The sequence below is a fragment of the Eschrichtius robustus genome, chromosome X (assembly GCF_028021215.1).
Source record: "Eschrichtius robustus isolate mEscRob2 chromosome X, mEscRob2.pri, whole genome shotgun sequence".
In the NCBI taxonomy this organism is placed as follows: Eukaryota; Metazoa; Chordata; class Mammalia; order Artiodactyla; family Eschrichtiidae; genus Eschrichtius; species Eschrichtius robustus.
In genome coordinates this window covers 90327680-90343146 of record NC_090845.1, presented here as the reverse complement: position 1 = coordinate 90343146, position 15467 = coordinate 90327680, and the positions used below count along the sequence as shown (strand labels likewise).

Genomic DNA, 15467 nt, shown 5'->3' with positions numbered 1-15467 from the left:
ATGTCTACTTTAAAGAAACTCTTGGACATTATATTAGGCGATATGTTTACATATGTTCAGTGCAGAAATGCTTGTGGTAGCAAAATAAACAGAAACATAACTGCCTTCAGTAGGGGACTTGATGGGTAGCACATGGAGTGGAATATTATGCAGCATGTAATATGAATGAACTAGAGCTATGTGTATCAATATGGGCAAATCTTACATAATATTGAGTTATAAAAAGTTGAAAAGGATATGAATAAACTGATTCCAATTTCATAAAATTTAAAAAAACGACAGTAGTACATAATACTGTTTATGGGTACATGCATATCTAGTAAAAGAAGAGAAGCATAGAGGAAATGATATAGACCAACTTTAAGATAGTGGTTACCTATCGGGAGAGACTGAGGAGGGGAGGGATTGTTGGCATGAGGAGATAGGACTGTATGTGTAAAATTTTACCTCTTTGGAAAAGGAGATCTGAAAGAAATATAGAAAAATGTTAATAATATCTGTTAAAACTGGGCAGTGGGTATGTACTTCAGCTATATTATTTCCTGTGTTTTTCTATATGTATATATTTCACAATTTAAAATGCTGTAGAGAGAGAGTAAGTAGTTGCCTCATAGTATATGTTCAGGAATGTTAGTTTCCCTTCTATTTACACCAACATTTTCGTTATTATGTATTTTGTTATACATTTGTTCAGAGATTTTTCTAATGTGCCTAACGTAGAAGGGTTAATTTCCTCACATAAAAGAATTTGAGAGGTAAGCAGTACAGGGCTGATGTGACAGCTCCATAACATTATCAGAGATCTAGGCATTTTCTGTCTTTCTACTCTCATGAACTAGCCTCTGTCCTCAAGATCCCCCATAGTCCCAGATGACCTTTAAATCTTAATTCCAGAAGCAGGAGGGAAGAAGGTTAGAAGAAGGGTTCATCCTCCATCCTGTTAGGAGGCTTCCCAGAAGTTCTACCCAGCATTTCAGATTACATCTTATTGGCCAGAATAGAGTCACAGGGTTACATCTTGCTGAAAGGGAGGCTGGAACATGCAGTCTTTTAGCTGGGTATATTGCCTAAGGTGTGTAACTAAGGAAGAAGAAGAAGTTTGATATTAGGCAAAAAAATACTGGGAGTCTCTGTCAAAAACAAAAACCTAGAAGTTACTGGACTCTAAATTACAGCATTATTTTCATTTTAACTAAGATTTAGAGATTTGAAAACATGTGAAGCCTTTTCGTAAACTTGGTACACATTAAATATATTTCAATTCACGGGTACTGTCCTCAAATTTGAAGAGGTGTAAATTTGGGGTACCTCTGTTTTTGAATAAACAAAGTCATATTATATCTTTTTTTCAGAGTGAAAAACATGCTCAAAATGTTAGGTTTTATTTTCAAATGCACGGGGAACAAAATGAAGTGCCTGGTAAGAAAATGAAGATGGATGTTAGGAATTTTCAGGTGAGTGGCCTTTGTTGATGTTGTAATTCGAAACTTTGAGTTATTGAATCTTTCTAACAAGATTGTTCTTATTTCAGATGCATAGGAGTGAAGTAGTGGACAGAAACAAATTTTGTGGTCTCTGCAACATCATTTTTAGCTCCCCAGTTGTTGCTCAGTCTCACTATGTGGGGAACGTCCATGCTAAAAAACTGAAGCAATTAATGGAGGAGCATGATCAGGTATCTCCATCAGGATTCCAGCCAGAGATGGGTAAGATGACATTCACCTCTTTAGCTTCAATACAGGGTCTCTCTATATTTTTTTCCCATCTCTGCCATCCATTTTTTATTGGAGAGACTTTTACTCTGCCACAGTAACTTGGCTCTTCTTCTGCCCGGTTAATCTCTTTCTGTGTCCTTGTAATTTAATATAGAGATCATAATTGCTAGCTGAATTTTAAGAAATGTTGCGACCTCTCCTTTTCAGTTTATTAAATCCAAATAAAAGCAAGTTATTTGCTATGTTGCTATAAAGAAAGAACAATAAGCAACCTGAGCTCTCCAGTTTCTAATCAAATTATAGTCTTAGCTCCCTCTTACTTCTTCCCCTTGGCATCTATCTCATTCTTTTTTTTGCTTTAGTGCTTTCCAAAACATTATCTCATAGTGTGTGTTCAGACCAATGTCTTCACCATAATATAGTTATATTGCAGCATTTTCTGACTATAACTATAGCCAAAAAAAAAAAAAAAGTACGGAATCTTCTTCTACCCGATTGCTCATTCCTTTCTTCCTATGAATATAAAGAAAAAGTACCACTAGCATTATCAATCAGCAGTTATTGAGTACTTATTTTATGTTAGATGCCAAAGATACAGAGAACTGTAAAACGTTGCTGTTTCCTCCTTCCAGTGATGTTGGGCCGCCAGCTCATGAGAGAACTGACCCACAGATCTCACTTCTGGCCTGAAGTGGCAGAGTACACCCTGGAAAACCCAGCCTGTATTTTGAAAGTGTTGTGTGCTAGAACAAAAAATAAGATGATCAAGTCTCTGGAATAAATAATTTACCACATTCTCACTAGCTTCAACACTTTAGGAATAAAGCATGCCTAGCATGGAAATTTTACCAACATTAATTTCCAACTCATAGCATAGGCCTCATCAGCATTAAAACATATAGTTTTCTTAATAAATGAAACCAGAATTATTTTTAAATTTATTCTAGTCTCTCTAACTTTTGTATATTTGTTTTTCTGCCTGTCAGTCAAGAGGGACAGAATCAGTGTGCCCTACAACAGAAAGCATCTTGTAAAGCCTTATCTTTAGTCCCCAAAATTCATAAATTTGGGCTCAGAGAGGAGACTAAATGAAAGAGCTCTGAAATAACTGTAATTGTGGAAACGTATAATTTTATAGCCTTAAACAACTGCATAAATTTTATTTTGATATAGACACCACAAATCTGGACTGAATAGGTGATTTACTGTGCTACTCAAGAAAGACACCAACTTAGAAGTTGGTACCATCTCTTTTACCCTCACTAATTTCAAGAACCATCCTAAGACATCTCTTATGCCTTCATTGACTTTTCAAATGAATAAAATTCATTTGAAATAAATGCCTAATGCTGAATATTCTTTCCTGTATCTTTGTTGGAGAAACTTGGTGACAGACTTGTATTCAAATTTCTATTCTCACAGAAGGAAATTCTTTTTAGCCTGAGTACCTTTATCCAACAGCCCTATATGGAAAAAGTCCAGAGATAGCAGGTTTTTAAAGAACTCTAACTTTCCCTAATACTTTATAATGAATGCAACTCTAATAGCTGGACACATGTTGATCACTTTTCGTTATGACTATTTCAGCAGGTGTGCCTATTACTACTTCTGCAGAGTCAACTTTTCTGAAGCCCCTTGTTGTCAAGCCTCCTCCAGGCGGGATTAAAGACGAGACTATGCCTTTCTCTTCCAGCAGTGCTTTGGATTTGAATAATCCAAACAAGTATTGCAAGCTCTGTCCTGCTTCCTTTAATAGTCCATTAATGGCCCAACAACATTATGTTGGGAAAAAACACAAAAGAAATGAAGCTAGGAAGAAGTTTGTAGCCAAGATAAGAGAGAAACCTCTTCCAGCAAAATCAGATGCAAACGGTAAACAGTAAAAATATCCCAAATCTCTTTCTTAGGATGTTTATATTTTATAAAACATACTGGCTTATGTATCTACTATTTTGCTTTTACTTAATACGAGGTTGATAATACTCATGGGATCATAGAATTTTCGATAAGTAAGGACTTTTGAGTCCATGTAGGTCTGTCTGTTGGTTTTCTAGAAAATGAGACCCAGAAAGGTTTAGATGACTCTTACTAATAAAATACAGGTATTACCACGGTTTCATGTTATATCATAGGTACATAAGGAAGTATTTTAAATTAGTATCACGTAGTTATATCATTCGGTCACTAAGTATGACTTAAGTGTCTCTTAGGTGCTAGGCTAGTCATTCTTGGGAATACAAATGAAGATATACTATTTTCCCTGAAGGGGCAAGTGTATAACTACTTGGGTTAATAATACTTCATTGCAAGAGGCTGCAGACATGGATTTTTGTGTACATAGTTTTGGTAACCAGAGGAGCCAAACATCATGGTTCAGAAAATCTTTATAGAGGAAGTATATGATTTAGATTGATAGCAGTGGGAAGGAGAGAGGATGAACAAAGGAGCTGAGAAAGAGTGGCAAGAATTCAGGCACAGTAAAGATTCTGATCCTGACTGGAGTGATCCACTTGCTCTTCTAACCATGTGTTTTTTCATTTTTCCCCCACAGGCACCTTCTCACTACTAGTATATTTTATTCCCTTTTCATATTCTCTTCTCCACCCACTTCTTTTCCTCTACTCAACCATTATTTTTCAATTCTTTCCTTACTAGACCTTTCTGCTTAATGTGAAAATGTTCATTATTCCCTCCTTGAAGCTCTATTCTTTGTCATTAGTAACTCCTTATGCTATTGTTCTTTTCCCGTGTTTCTATTTCTTTTCGGTTTTCTTTGGGGGCTCTTTTTTAAATTCATTGTCTAAATGTAGGCGTTCCCATGGTTCCATTCTTGACCTTAATCTATAACATGATCTAATCCGTTCCTCTGATTTCATCTCTCATCTGTATGCTTATGACCTTTCTGCAAAGCTTTAGATTCATATATTCAAAGAGCAGCTACCTTTTCACCTGTATACCTCACAGCCATTTCAAATCCACTCAGTCATTCAAAGTAGAAACCTGTAGTTAATTGTAAATCCCACAGCACCATCTACTTCACTTCCTATATCTAATGAGGCACCAAGCCATGACTGTTTTACCTCCTGAATCTTACTGTTACCTTTTCTCCAGCCATGCATTTCCCACACTAGTTCAGGCCCTCAACATCTTTTCTAGAGTTTTGCTACTCAGAGTGTGGTTTGTGGCCAGCATTATAAACATCACTTGGGAGCTTGTTAGAAAAAAGAATCTCAGGCCTCACTGCAGACCTACTGAATCAGAATCTGCATTTTAACAAGATCCCTAGGTGATTTGTACTCACAATAAATTTTGAGAAGCATTGTTCTAGAATATTGCCACAACCTCTAACTACTCTCCTTGCCATCAGTTTTGTCTCCCCAGATCCACCCTCAATTTAACCACTAGAGTGTTTCATCTAAAGTGTACATCTTTTCATGTCATTCCCCTGCTTAAAAGTCCTTATTTCTCTATTTTCTAAGGATAAAAATCTAAGCTTCATAGCTCTCCACCATCTTGTCCCTATCTTCTTCTCCAGGCTTATTCCCTGCTACTTCCTGCTATGATCTATGTGGGTCAGAATCTAAAAACTGCTTATGGTTTCCAGAAACCATTACCCCATTTCTTGTCTCTGTGCCCTTCATGCTGCCATTTTGCCTAGAACATCTTCATGTCCCTCTTCTCTTGACCAACTCCTACTCATTTCACTGCTTTCAAGCCTTTTCACTTCCTTCAAGGCTTATCTTCTGTGCTTCCTTAACCTGCATATCTAATTATCTCTCCCTGTGTCTTTATCTCCCACTAGAATGTAAGGTCTTTGAGGGAAGGGACTTCATCTAACTCATCTATATTTCCAGTACTAGAGATAGAAACTGGCACAGAGTAGGCCTACCTCAATAGAGATTAGTTTAATATATGAATCAATGAACTATTAACCTTTATTTATTGAGTGCTAACCCTGTGTTTGTACTATTAAGTTTTCTGCTTTATGTGATTCAACATATCCCCAAAAGTTACATAGAGATCTGTATTTTTATCTAGGATTTTAAAGAACGTTGATTTAGGCAAGTGTAGAAATAGAAGTGGTAGGGCTTCTGAAAGTCGTAGATGTTTGGAGAAATGACAAACTTCCACTTGTTAGGGTATTTTTCCCATCGCTATGCTGAGGGTAATCTGAAATAAGTGGCTTCTAGTTTGTGGCATTAGGTAAATTGGAACTGAGAAGTGTGTCAGCCATGAGAAATGTGTGCACTTTGGTCACTTCTGAAAGGAGGGTCATTTTAGCACTCTGAAGTTTCAAGGTTATTAGATTGAGAGAAGGATTTTGGTGAAATTTTCATCTGGCTGGGGAGGCGGGTGCTGATCATCAGCATAATTTAATCCAGTCATTGAAGTCATTTTACACTAGCCTCTGAAGGTGAAGCTCAAAGAACAGATTTTCAACCCTGCCTTGACTATTTCATTTTGATAACAGTAAACATTTGAGGATTAAAAAATAGCTGGAGAATTTAAAGTAGCTAATGAGAATTGCAAAGAACAGCTACAGCAGAAGCCCATATTATAAGTGAGCAAGCGGTAAGACAAAAACAACTTAACCTGTGCCACTTTAACTATATTCACTCTTCACCCATTTTCTCCCTTCTTTCTGTCTCTGCCTTCATTTCTATCTGCTATTGTTTATATATGTTTCTACTATATCTAATCTCTTTCTCTTTTTCTTCATCATTCTTACTGCTCTCTTCATGTCCCTCATTCAGTCCAGATCTTATTAGCACAGGAATGGCTACCATAACGATATGGAAATAAAGTATGTATGTATTTTTAATTTACTGTATTTGTTTTGTTTATTTTACTAATTTCTAGCCCCATTATTGCACTTAGATGTCTCACCTTCACCTGTAACTCAACATATCTAAAATTGAATTAATAATCTTCCCTAAAACCACCTTAAATTTACCAAGTTTTCTTTCTTTGCCAGTAGTACCACTATTTATTAGTCACCCACACTTGAATCTTTGAGGGCATCTTTGACTAAATTTCCCTGTCTCCTATCCGTCCACAGTCTTATCAGGTCTTCTTAGAACTATTTCTCCTTCCTTTATCCTTCCATTGCATTTTCACTACCATCATCTCACACTTTAATGCTGTAACCACCTTCTGGAAGGCTTTACTTATACCTCATTGTTATTCTGTCACTACCTGGTAGCAAGATTTCAACCCAGAATCAATTCCACAGTCCACTCGTTCTACTTTTACATTCAGAACACTGAGTGATGCTATGGAGAATTATATAAGGCTAGAGATTGGGTACCTCTACAGAGTCTTAGTATCCAATCTCTGTGGCCTTTTAGTCCTACTTAATACTTTCCTTTGCCTTCACTTTCCTTTCAGCAGTGATTTTTAAGCCTACACCACTCTCCAGGACTCTCTTCTACTGTTCAACACTCCCCCTCCTCACAACATTCAGGCAAGCTTATTCCTTATTTCATCAAGAAAAATGTGGCCATCAAATGTGGATACCAAGTATCTTGCCTTAACCAAATAATCTCTTAACCTTGAATTTCCCTTTAACTACTACACTTTCCCCTTCTCTTCTTTGCCAAGTTTTTTTTTGTTGTGTTGTTGTTTTTGGTTTTCAAATATACTCTTAACTGTCTTTACTGATATTCACTCCTCAACTCATTACTATTTGTTGACACACATTCCCCCAGCCCTCCACACCACCACTATACCGTTCCACTGAAACTGTCCCTCACAGGGTTATTGTGACTTCTAAATTTCTAAATCCAATGGCCATCCTTACTCCATTCACTAAACATTCCTCCTTTGACATCACTCTCTCCTGTTCATCCTTACAACTCTGTCCTTTACTTCTTGATTTTTCATGGACCCCCTCCTCCTCTACCATCTAGTTTAAAGAGTGGCGCTCTCCAGGGTTTTTATCATTATGTTGGTGTTCCTATGCCCACCCATACATTATCCTCAGGACATCTCACCCACTCTGATTGTCCTAACTAACCCCCATCCCCTGACTTCTCCAAAATTAATCTATCTTCTGCCTTTCAAATTCCCATATCTAACTGCCTATTGGACACCTTTACATGAAAATCTCACAGATATATCAGACTCTGTGTGTCCAAATTCAAACTCACCAATGCTTATTCTCCCACCTCCTAAAATAGTACTTCCTTATGAAGTTCCAATTTCAGTTAGGATCACCACCCACTCAGTCACCAAACTATGCTGAGAGGTATTTTAGACTTCTCTAGATTCCTCCTTCTCCCTTATCTCCCACATTCACTCAGTCATTAAATTTTGTCTGTTTTAATGGTAAGTATTTCACCAATATCCCTGCTTCTCTCTACCCCTACTGTGACCTTTCTAGCCCATGCCCTCCTCATCTCTTGCCTTATGTAACTGTGGTCTCCTTACTTCCAGGCTTGCTCCTCTTAAAATTACCCTCCATATTGCAGTTAGAGGAGAGAGTTCTCTAAAACACACAGCTAACCATGTTACTTACTACTTAAACCACTTCAAGGTTTCCCAGCCCACAGAATAAAAATCTAGGCTCCTTAGCATAATATAAAAGTCTCTTTGATGTGATATACTTTTGCCTCTCCCATCTCGTCCCCTTATATTTTATTCTGCAACAATTCCAAATTTTAACTAGTTCCTGTAAACACTTCTGGGTTTTTATCATGCTATTTCCTCTGCCTACAGTACTCTTCTCAACTCTTTTAACCGTTAACTATTTTTCATTTTTCCAAGTTTAACTAAGGCATCATCTCTTCCAGTAGCCCTCTTCAGACCCCCATATTGTACTAAGTGCCTCTGCTTCCTTGAATTCCCATACCTCTTAAGCATACTTGTCTTACCTTTTACCAAATGAGATTGAAATCCTCTGTTCATGTGTCTGTTTCTCACTTGGATTTGTGAGCAACCTGCCCATTTTATTCATCTTGTACCTCTAGCATCTAGCATGATGCTTGGTGCCACAGAGGTGTTTAGTGTTGGCTGAACAGATTATTTGAATTCAGCACATCATGCTCATTTCTGTCTCTTCCATACCTGATATTGTTTTCATCCCCTGGAATGCCCTAACTGCTTTCCTTACAATTCAAATCCTTCTTTTCCTCCAAAGTCCATCACAACTTCCCTCATTTCTCTAGCTCTTGGTATTCTCCCCTTCCTCTGATTTCTCATAGGTATTACTGTTCATTGACAGTTGCATTAATTATAGTCCCTTAACTGAATTGGCCCCCTTGAGACAAGGGATTGTATTTTATTCTGCAATATCCTTCTCAGTGCTTTATATGGGAATGAGTATATGGTTTTTCTCAATATTTGATAATTGTTTATTGAAAGGCAGTGTTGTGTAGTGGGATAAACATAGATTTGGAGAAATGTTTGAAGTCAGTTGCCCAGTTGCACCTCAGATTCCTCAGGTATAAAATGAAAATAAGGCTACTTCACAGGATTGAAAGAGGATGAAATGAAGCAGTGTATACAGTACCCATCACAGAATAGGCCCTCAACAAACGTTAGTTTTCTTGAAATATTTTGTTTTCCTGCCGTAATTTAAAAACATGTAAACTGGACATTTTCTATTTTTCTTCATAAGCTAAATGCCACATTAAGTTGCATTTTTGCTTGCATGTAGCTCTCAGTTGATTTTCCCCATTTAAGATATTAGATCAATGGTTCTCATTCTTGACTACATACTAGAATCATGCAGGCAGCTTTTAGAAATCCCAATGCCCAGGCCATCCCTAAAATCAATTAAATTAGAATCCCTGGGACCCACACATTAGTGTTTTGTTTTCTCTTTTTTAACTCCCCAAGAGATTATGATATAGAGCCAAGATTGAGAACCAAAATGTTAGACTATAAAGATATGCAGTTCCTCAATCTATCCTTTGAAAACAAAGACCTTGGTCCAGGGAGTTATGAGATAGGGCTGTGATTAGGAGAAAAGTGGGCTCCACAAGTGTTAGGTTATGGATGATTCTGAAAGTTACAGGTTGCAAAGAAGCTTGAGTTTCTGGGTGAAGTCAGAAACAGGGAATCCTAGCAGGGCTGAGGGGAGCAAAACTTGACAGGCCCAAGGAGCAGACTCAGATAGGAGAATGGACAGTGTAAGGAACATAGTAGAGGCAGGTTTCAGTAGGATCAGACCAGGAATTTTGATCTTGGGGCCAATAAATAGACTTCATGTCTTCACAGAAAGGGTTTACACCATTTTTATATATTATTTTCTGAGATGTCTATATCCTAGAAAAAGATAAAGAATATCAGTGTGTGAAAAAGACAAGGGCTAAGGTAATAGAAAGCAGACCATAGTTCCAGAACTGCCTCTGGATCTTTCATATGTGACCTGCAGCTCCTCTAAACTACTATATTGCCTATATTATAATCTTCTGGTCTAATTTGTGAAGAAACCAAGGAGGAACTGAGGAGAACATTATATACAATATACTCTATAAGCACTAAACAAATATGTAAAACCTCTGAATATAATCTGAGTTTATAATCATAATGAAGATCATTGACTCGATAATCTAGGCAGTGGTGCTCAACAGTGGCTGCACAGAAAAATCATCTAGAGTGCTTTCAAAAAGTAAGAAAGCCTGGTTCTACCCCTAGAGATTCTGATTAAATTAGTCTTATGTGGAGCTGTAACATGAATATTTTTAGAGTTCTCCACAAGCTTCCAATGTGTAACTAACATTAAGAACCACTAGTCTAGAGGAAACCAGGATTCCTGCTTATCTTGCATAACTTGGGTGCCCTCAAAATACATGGTATTGGCCAAGTGAACCTGAGCCTTAATTTTCCAACCTGTTAAGTAGGGTTAGTAATAATTTCCTGAAAAGGGTTGTTATGAGCATGCAGAGTCCTGGATTTAGTCCTCAGCTTTGCAGGAAGTCCAGAGTCTTCAGAGGTGATCAGCCTCAAATCAGGGATCCTCAAGCCAAAAACAAAATTGGAAGATGCAGATAAATAACCAAGGAACTGGAAAGGTATTCCCTTAGTGGTTTTTTACACACATTCTCTGACAATAATTAGCTGAGGTATTGTTAAAATACACATCCCTGTCCCAGTGAATCATATTCTCCAGAGGAAGGGGTCTGGGGATCTATATTTTACACTCACACTCCAGGTGATTCTTACCAGAGAAGGCTGAGAAACATTGTAGTTTAATACACTGTCATTCTGGTATTGATTTATGGTAGGAGGAGAAATATATATTTCCAGTTCCCAGGTTTTTAAAAAAAATATCTATCATCTAGGGTATCCTCTTTTTTGTATCAGTAATATGGGAAACCAAATTATAATCAGAAGTGACTTGGCAAGCACAAAATCAGAGCACAGGAAAAGAGGATAGTTTTGAAGAATTATTTATTTAGACTTTGACATAACTGGCTGAGCTCTCCTGGGCCCACCATAGAGTATATGTCAATAGTGAACATAGTCCTCATGTTCTTCAAAGTCAAAATCTTTCTTTCTCCTTGACAATAATCTCCTGTTTCTATGAATAATCTTTGCTTAGACAAGGCCAATACACTTAGTAATAATTAATTTAGTGGCCTTAAATGATTAAGTTGCTGTTTGATTTAAAAGAAGATGGTCTTGCCTGACCCTAAAAATCTCTGCAGCCATCAGTTTATTGTCTCTTCCTTAGGGTGGGATTGTTTTTATATTTAGCTTATGAAATTTATTAATTTGCTTCTTCAGACCAAAGAGAAAGTGGAAGGATAATAAGATTAAGAAAATAAGACTTAATCTGTTACCTGCTTCCTGTTCTACCTATGAATCAGAATAGAGAGGTAGCTAGTATATCTGTTCTATAGTTCTTGACTCTTATGAAGTGGTAACTAGCAGTTTTGTTTTAGAATTTTGCTTTCAGCATTTATCCTGAGAGTGGGGCTCACTGAACCTCTCTCCTTTCTAAAATCTGCCTGTGGTAACTTTTGGTAAACTAATGCACTACAGTGATTTCAGGTAAGAGAGTAAGAATTTGCTTTTATTTGTTTTTAATATTTTGGGATGTTTCAAGTTTTAGTTGGGTAGAAAGAGAATTAGGGGCAAACAAAAAAGAGGTTGGTTGAGGGATTAAGAGGCAAAGATTGATTGGGCATGCTAAATTTGAAGTGTCTGTTGTACTTTCATGTAGCAACAATAAACAGGCAGATAGCAGTTTCTTAGGAAAGAGGCCAAGGCTAGAGAGGCAGTGTGGTGTAGTGTGAAAAATTTTGGACTTTAAATTAACAGACATGGGCTCTGAGAGGCTCTCTCTCTTACTAACGCTGTGTGACTTTGACCAAGTCATTTGACCTCTCTGGGCCTTAGCTTTAAATTGGGAAAGTTCAAGTAGATGATCTCTAGTAAATTCCTGTCCAGCTATGTGACTTGAAGTGTATTCCTATTGACCTTCTTAACTTGAACTCTCTGTTTTTTCAGCATTTAGTATGAAGACCTACATTTGTCATATTTGTAATATCACCTTTATATCTTTAGAAATGTTCCGGTCCCATATGCAAGGAAGTGAACATCAAATTAAGTAAGTATTTCTTGCCAAAATGCTCCTATGATACCAAAGACTAGGGCTTCTGTCAAGTACCTTTGCATGTACTTTACAAACTTTCTAGGCATTTATTTCCCTAAGAGTTGATCCTGGGTATGGTTGGTGATATTTGTAACATATTGTATGCTAGTTCCATCCCCCAGGGAGTTCTCTAGCCATGATAGTAACTGACAGAGCTGGCTAACTGGCACCCCTCCTGACCAGACAGCATTGTCCTTCTTTAGAAAGATGCTAAAGGATCATTCTCAGGCTAACCATATAAATTCAAATAATCCCTGTAATCCCTGGAAGGTTGGCTAGTTCCAGAGATTCAGTGATCCAGTCATCATCCTTCCAATGAGGTATAGTGGTTAAGAAAGAAGGTCTTGTTGTTAGACAGAACTGAATTGGAATACCAGATCTATCTTTCTGCCAAGTATGTAACTTTGGACAGCTCTGACATAAAGTGGTTATAATGAAATATAAAAATATGTGCAAGGTGCCTGACCTGGCACATAGTAGGAGCTCAATACACATTTATTCCAATCTGTTTTGTTATTTTAAGGAGGAAAGGATTGAGTGGACAATTGGGGATCAGATAAGTCAGGTATTGGGGCAGTGGGGCACTTAACTATTGTATATTTTTTTTGTTGCTTTTAAAATCAAAGCATACTATTTCAGTTACATTATTTTAGTGGAAAGTATTTATATTATTGAGTCTGAATACTAAGTAACTAAGTTGTCTCACTCACCAAATTAACCTTCATTTAGACTCTTTTTTAAAATCTCAGGGTTCCAGAATAAATAGCTGTCACATTTATAGATCTGTACAGGGAACTAATAATCAAAAATTTTTAAAGCAATGTGACATTCAGATCAGACCATCTTTAGGGCATTAAATATTATTGGTCCTTTCCCACACATCCCAACATGCCTTATATTTTTAAGTACTACAGCAGTGTCAAATATGTCTGCTTCTTTGTACCCATCTTTCCCTTCATCCCAGGCCTGAAAATTTTTTTATGTGTAAAACATTGTGAGGTGCTTAGGAGATATCTGACTATCCCTGCTGCTTCTCTTTGACATACAAAAAGTCACAATTTATAGCTTTTATATTGAGGTAGGTTTTAAAATTTTGTTTGGGCCTCTGTTGTATTTGTTTTTTCAACTAATATTTTTGAAAGCAAAGCAAACATTCCAAATAAAATAATCTAGTAACAAGAACTTTCTACTGTCTTGTTTGCAGAGAATCCATTGTTACCAATCTAGTGAAGAATCCAAAGAAGCCACCAGACTCTTACCAAGATGAAAGTACAGATTACATCAAAGTACAGAAAGCCAGAGGACCAGAACCAAAGACTTGTTTCAGAAAGATGGAAGAGACTTCTTTGGAAACCTGCAGGTACAGAGAAGCGGTTGATTCCAGATCCAGACATAGAATGTTTGAACAAAGACTCCCATGTGAGACTTCCTGGACATACCCAGGATCATGCAATATTTCACAAACAATGGAAAACCAGTTACCTCATTGCTTACCAGCTCACTCAAAGAACACATATGACTCTTTCCAAGATGAACTGGAAGATTATATCAAAGTGCAGAAAGCCAGAGGACTAGATCCAAAGACTTGTTTCAGAAAGATAAGCGAGAGCTCTGTGGAAACCCATGGGTACAGAGAAGTTGGTTCTGGACCCAGACCAAGAATGTGTGAGCGAAGATTTTCATTTGAGACTTCTCAGACCTCCCAACGACCATACAGTACTTCACCAGTGGAAAGCCAATTACATCACTGGTTACCAGCTCATTCAAAGAGGTCATACGACTCTTTCCAAGATGAACTTGAGGATTATATCAAAGTGCAGAAAGCCAGAGGACTAGAGCCAAAGACTTGTTTCAGAAAGGGAAGAGATAGCTCTGTGGAAACCCATAAATACAGAGAAATGGTTGATTCCAGACCCAGACATAGAATGTTTGAGCAGAGACTCCCATTTGAGACTTTCCAGAATTACCCAAGATCATCCAATATTTCACAGGCAGTGGAAAACCAGTTACCTCATTGCTTACCAGCTCATGACAGCAAACAGAGATTAGAATCTATGACCTACTGTCAACCCACCAGAGACTATTTCCCAGAAAAACCAGTACCCCTGAGCCTTAGTCAGCAGGAAAACAATTCTGGCCCATACAGTGTAGAATCTGAAGTTTACAAGCACCTCTCCTCAGAAAACAAGACCAGTGACCATGAAGCAGGTCATACGCGGAAACATCAGAAGAGAAGAAGGCACCTGGAGGAAGGTGAAGAAAAGCCAGAGAAGGAGCAGTCGAAGCATAAAAGGAAAAAGAGTTATGGGGATACAGATCTAGACAAGGACAAGAGCATCCAGGAAAGGAAAAGAGAGGGAGATAAAGTCAGTTCAGGAAAGCTTAAGCATCGAAAAAAGAAAAAAAGCCATGGTGTTCCCTCTAAGAAGGAAGAACATAAGCACAAGAAAGAGAAAAAGAAATCTGTTGAAGAAAAGACGGAAGAGGAAATGCTTTGGGATGAGTCTATTCTTGGATTTTGAACTTTTAGCTTTGTTTACCCAACGAGAAATCGGTTAAGAATAGGGGAATTTAGACAAAGACAGGAACATCCAGTGAAGAAAAGGAGAGGTGAATACAGTCAGTGTCAGTTCAGGAAAACTTAGTTTTTTGTGTGTAAAAATTGAAATTGAATTGAAAGAAAAGACAAGCCTAAACCTAGTCTCTGAGAAAGAAGAACCTAAGAAGAACCTAAGAACACAATAAGAACATAAGAGAAAAGGAAGCCTGTTGAAGAAAAGACAAAAGTGTCAGTGCTTTAGGATGAGTCTTCTCTTGGATTTTGAACTTTTCAGTTTTGTTCCCTTAAGGTTGAATTGAAGAAATAAGTTGAAGAGTTTGGTTTTGTTAAATTCATGTTATTGAATTTTCCTAAGTGGACAGTTACTTTAACCGCTAACAAAAGCCAAGTTAAGTAAGAGTATTTAATATGCCTTTTCCTCAAGTTATTTTTCCTCATTTATTAAAGTGAAAGAAAAATTACATGTTTCCTGTGTATAAAGTAATTTCCCTTAATGAGGTTGTCTCTGCTCCTGTTCTTCAAATTGCTGTGATAGTGAATTACTTACCTGTGGGAGATAATTTATTTTAAATGAGAGAATTACCAGGCA

At 37.3% G+C, this 15467-nt stretch overlaps 1 protein-coding gene across 3 annotated transcripts in view; it reads left to right on the top strand.

Moving 5' to 3' along the window:
* The window catches only part of ZMAT1 (zinc finger matrin-type 1), a 32094-nt gene extending 16908 nt beyond the window's left edge, over nt 1-15186 (top strand). The window contains exons 3-7 of one of the 3 annotated variants that reach the window (XM_068533084.1): nt 1353-1454; nt 1532-1706; nt 3306-3587; nt 12174-12273; nt 13523-15186. In XM_068533084.1, the coding sequence (XP_068389185.1) occupies nt 1353-1454; nt 1532-1706; nt 3306-3587; nt 12174-12273; nt 13523-14840 (1977 nt within the window). In that variant the 3' untranslated portion in view covers nt 14841-15186. Of the gene's footprint in view, nt 1-1352; nt 1455-1531; nt 1707-3302; nt 3588-12173; nt 12274-13522 lie in introns of those variants that run through there. The other 2 variants (XM_068533083.1, XM_068533085.1) reach the window with 2 other exon arrangements.
* The last annotated feature ends 281 nt before the right edge of the window (nt 15187-15467 follow it).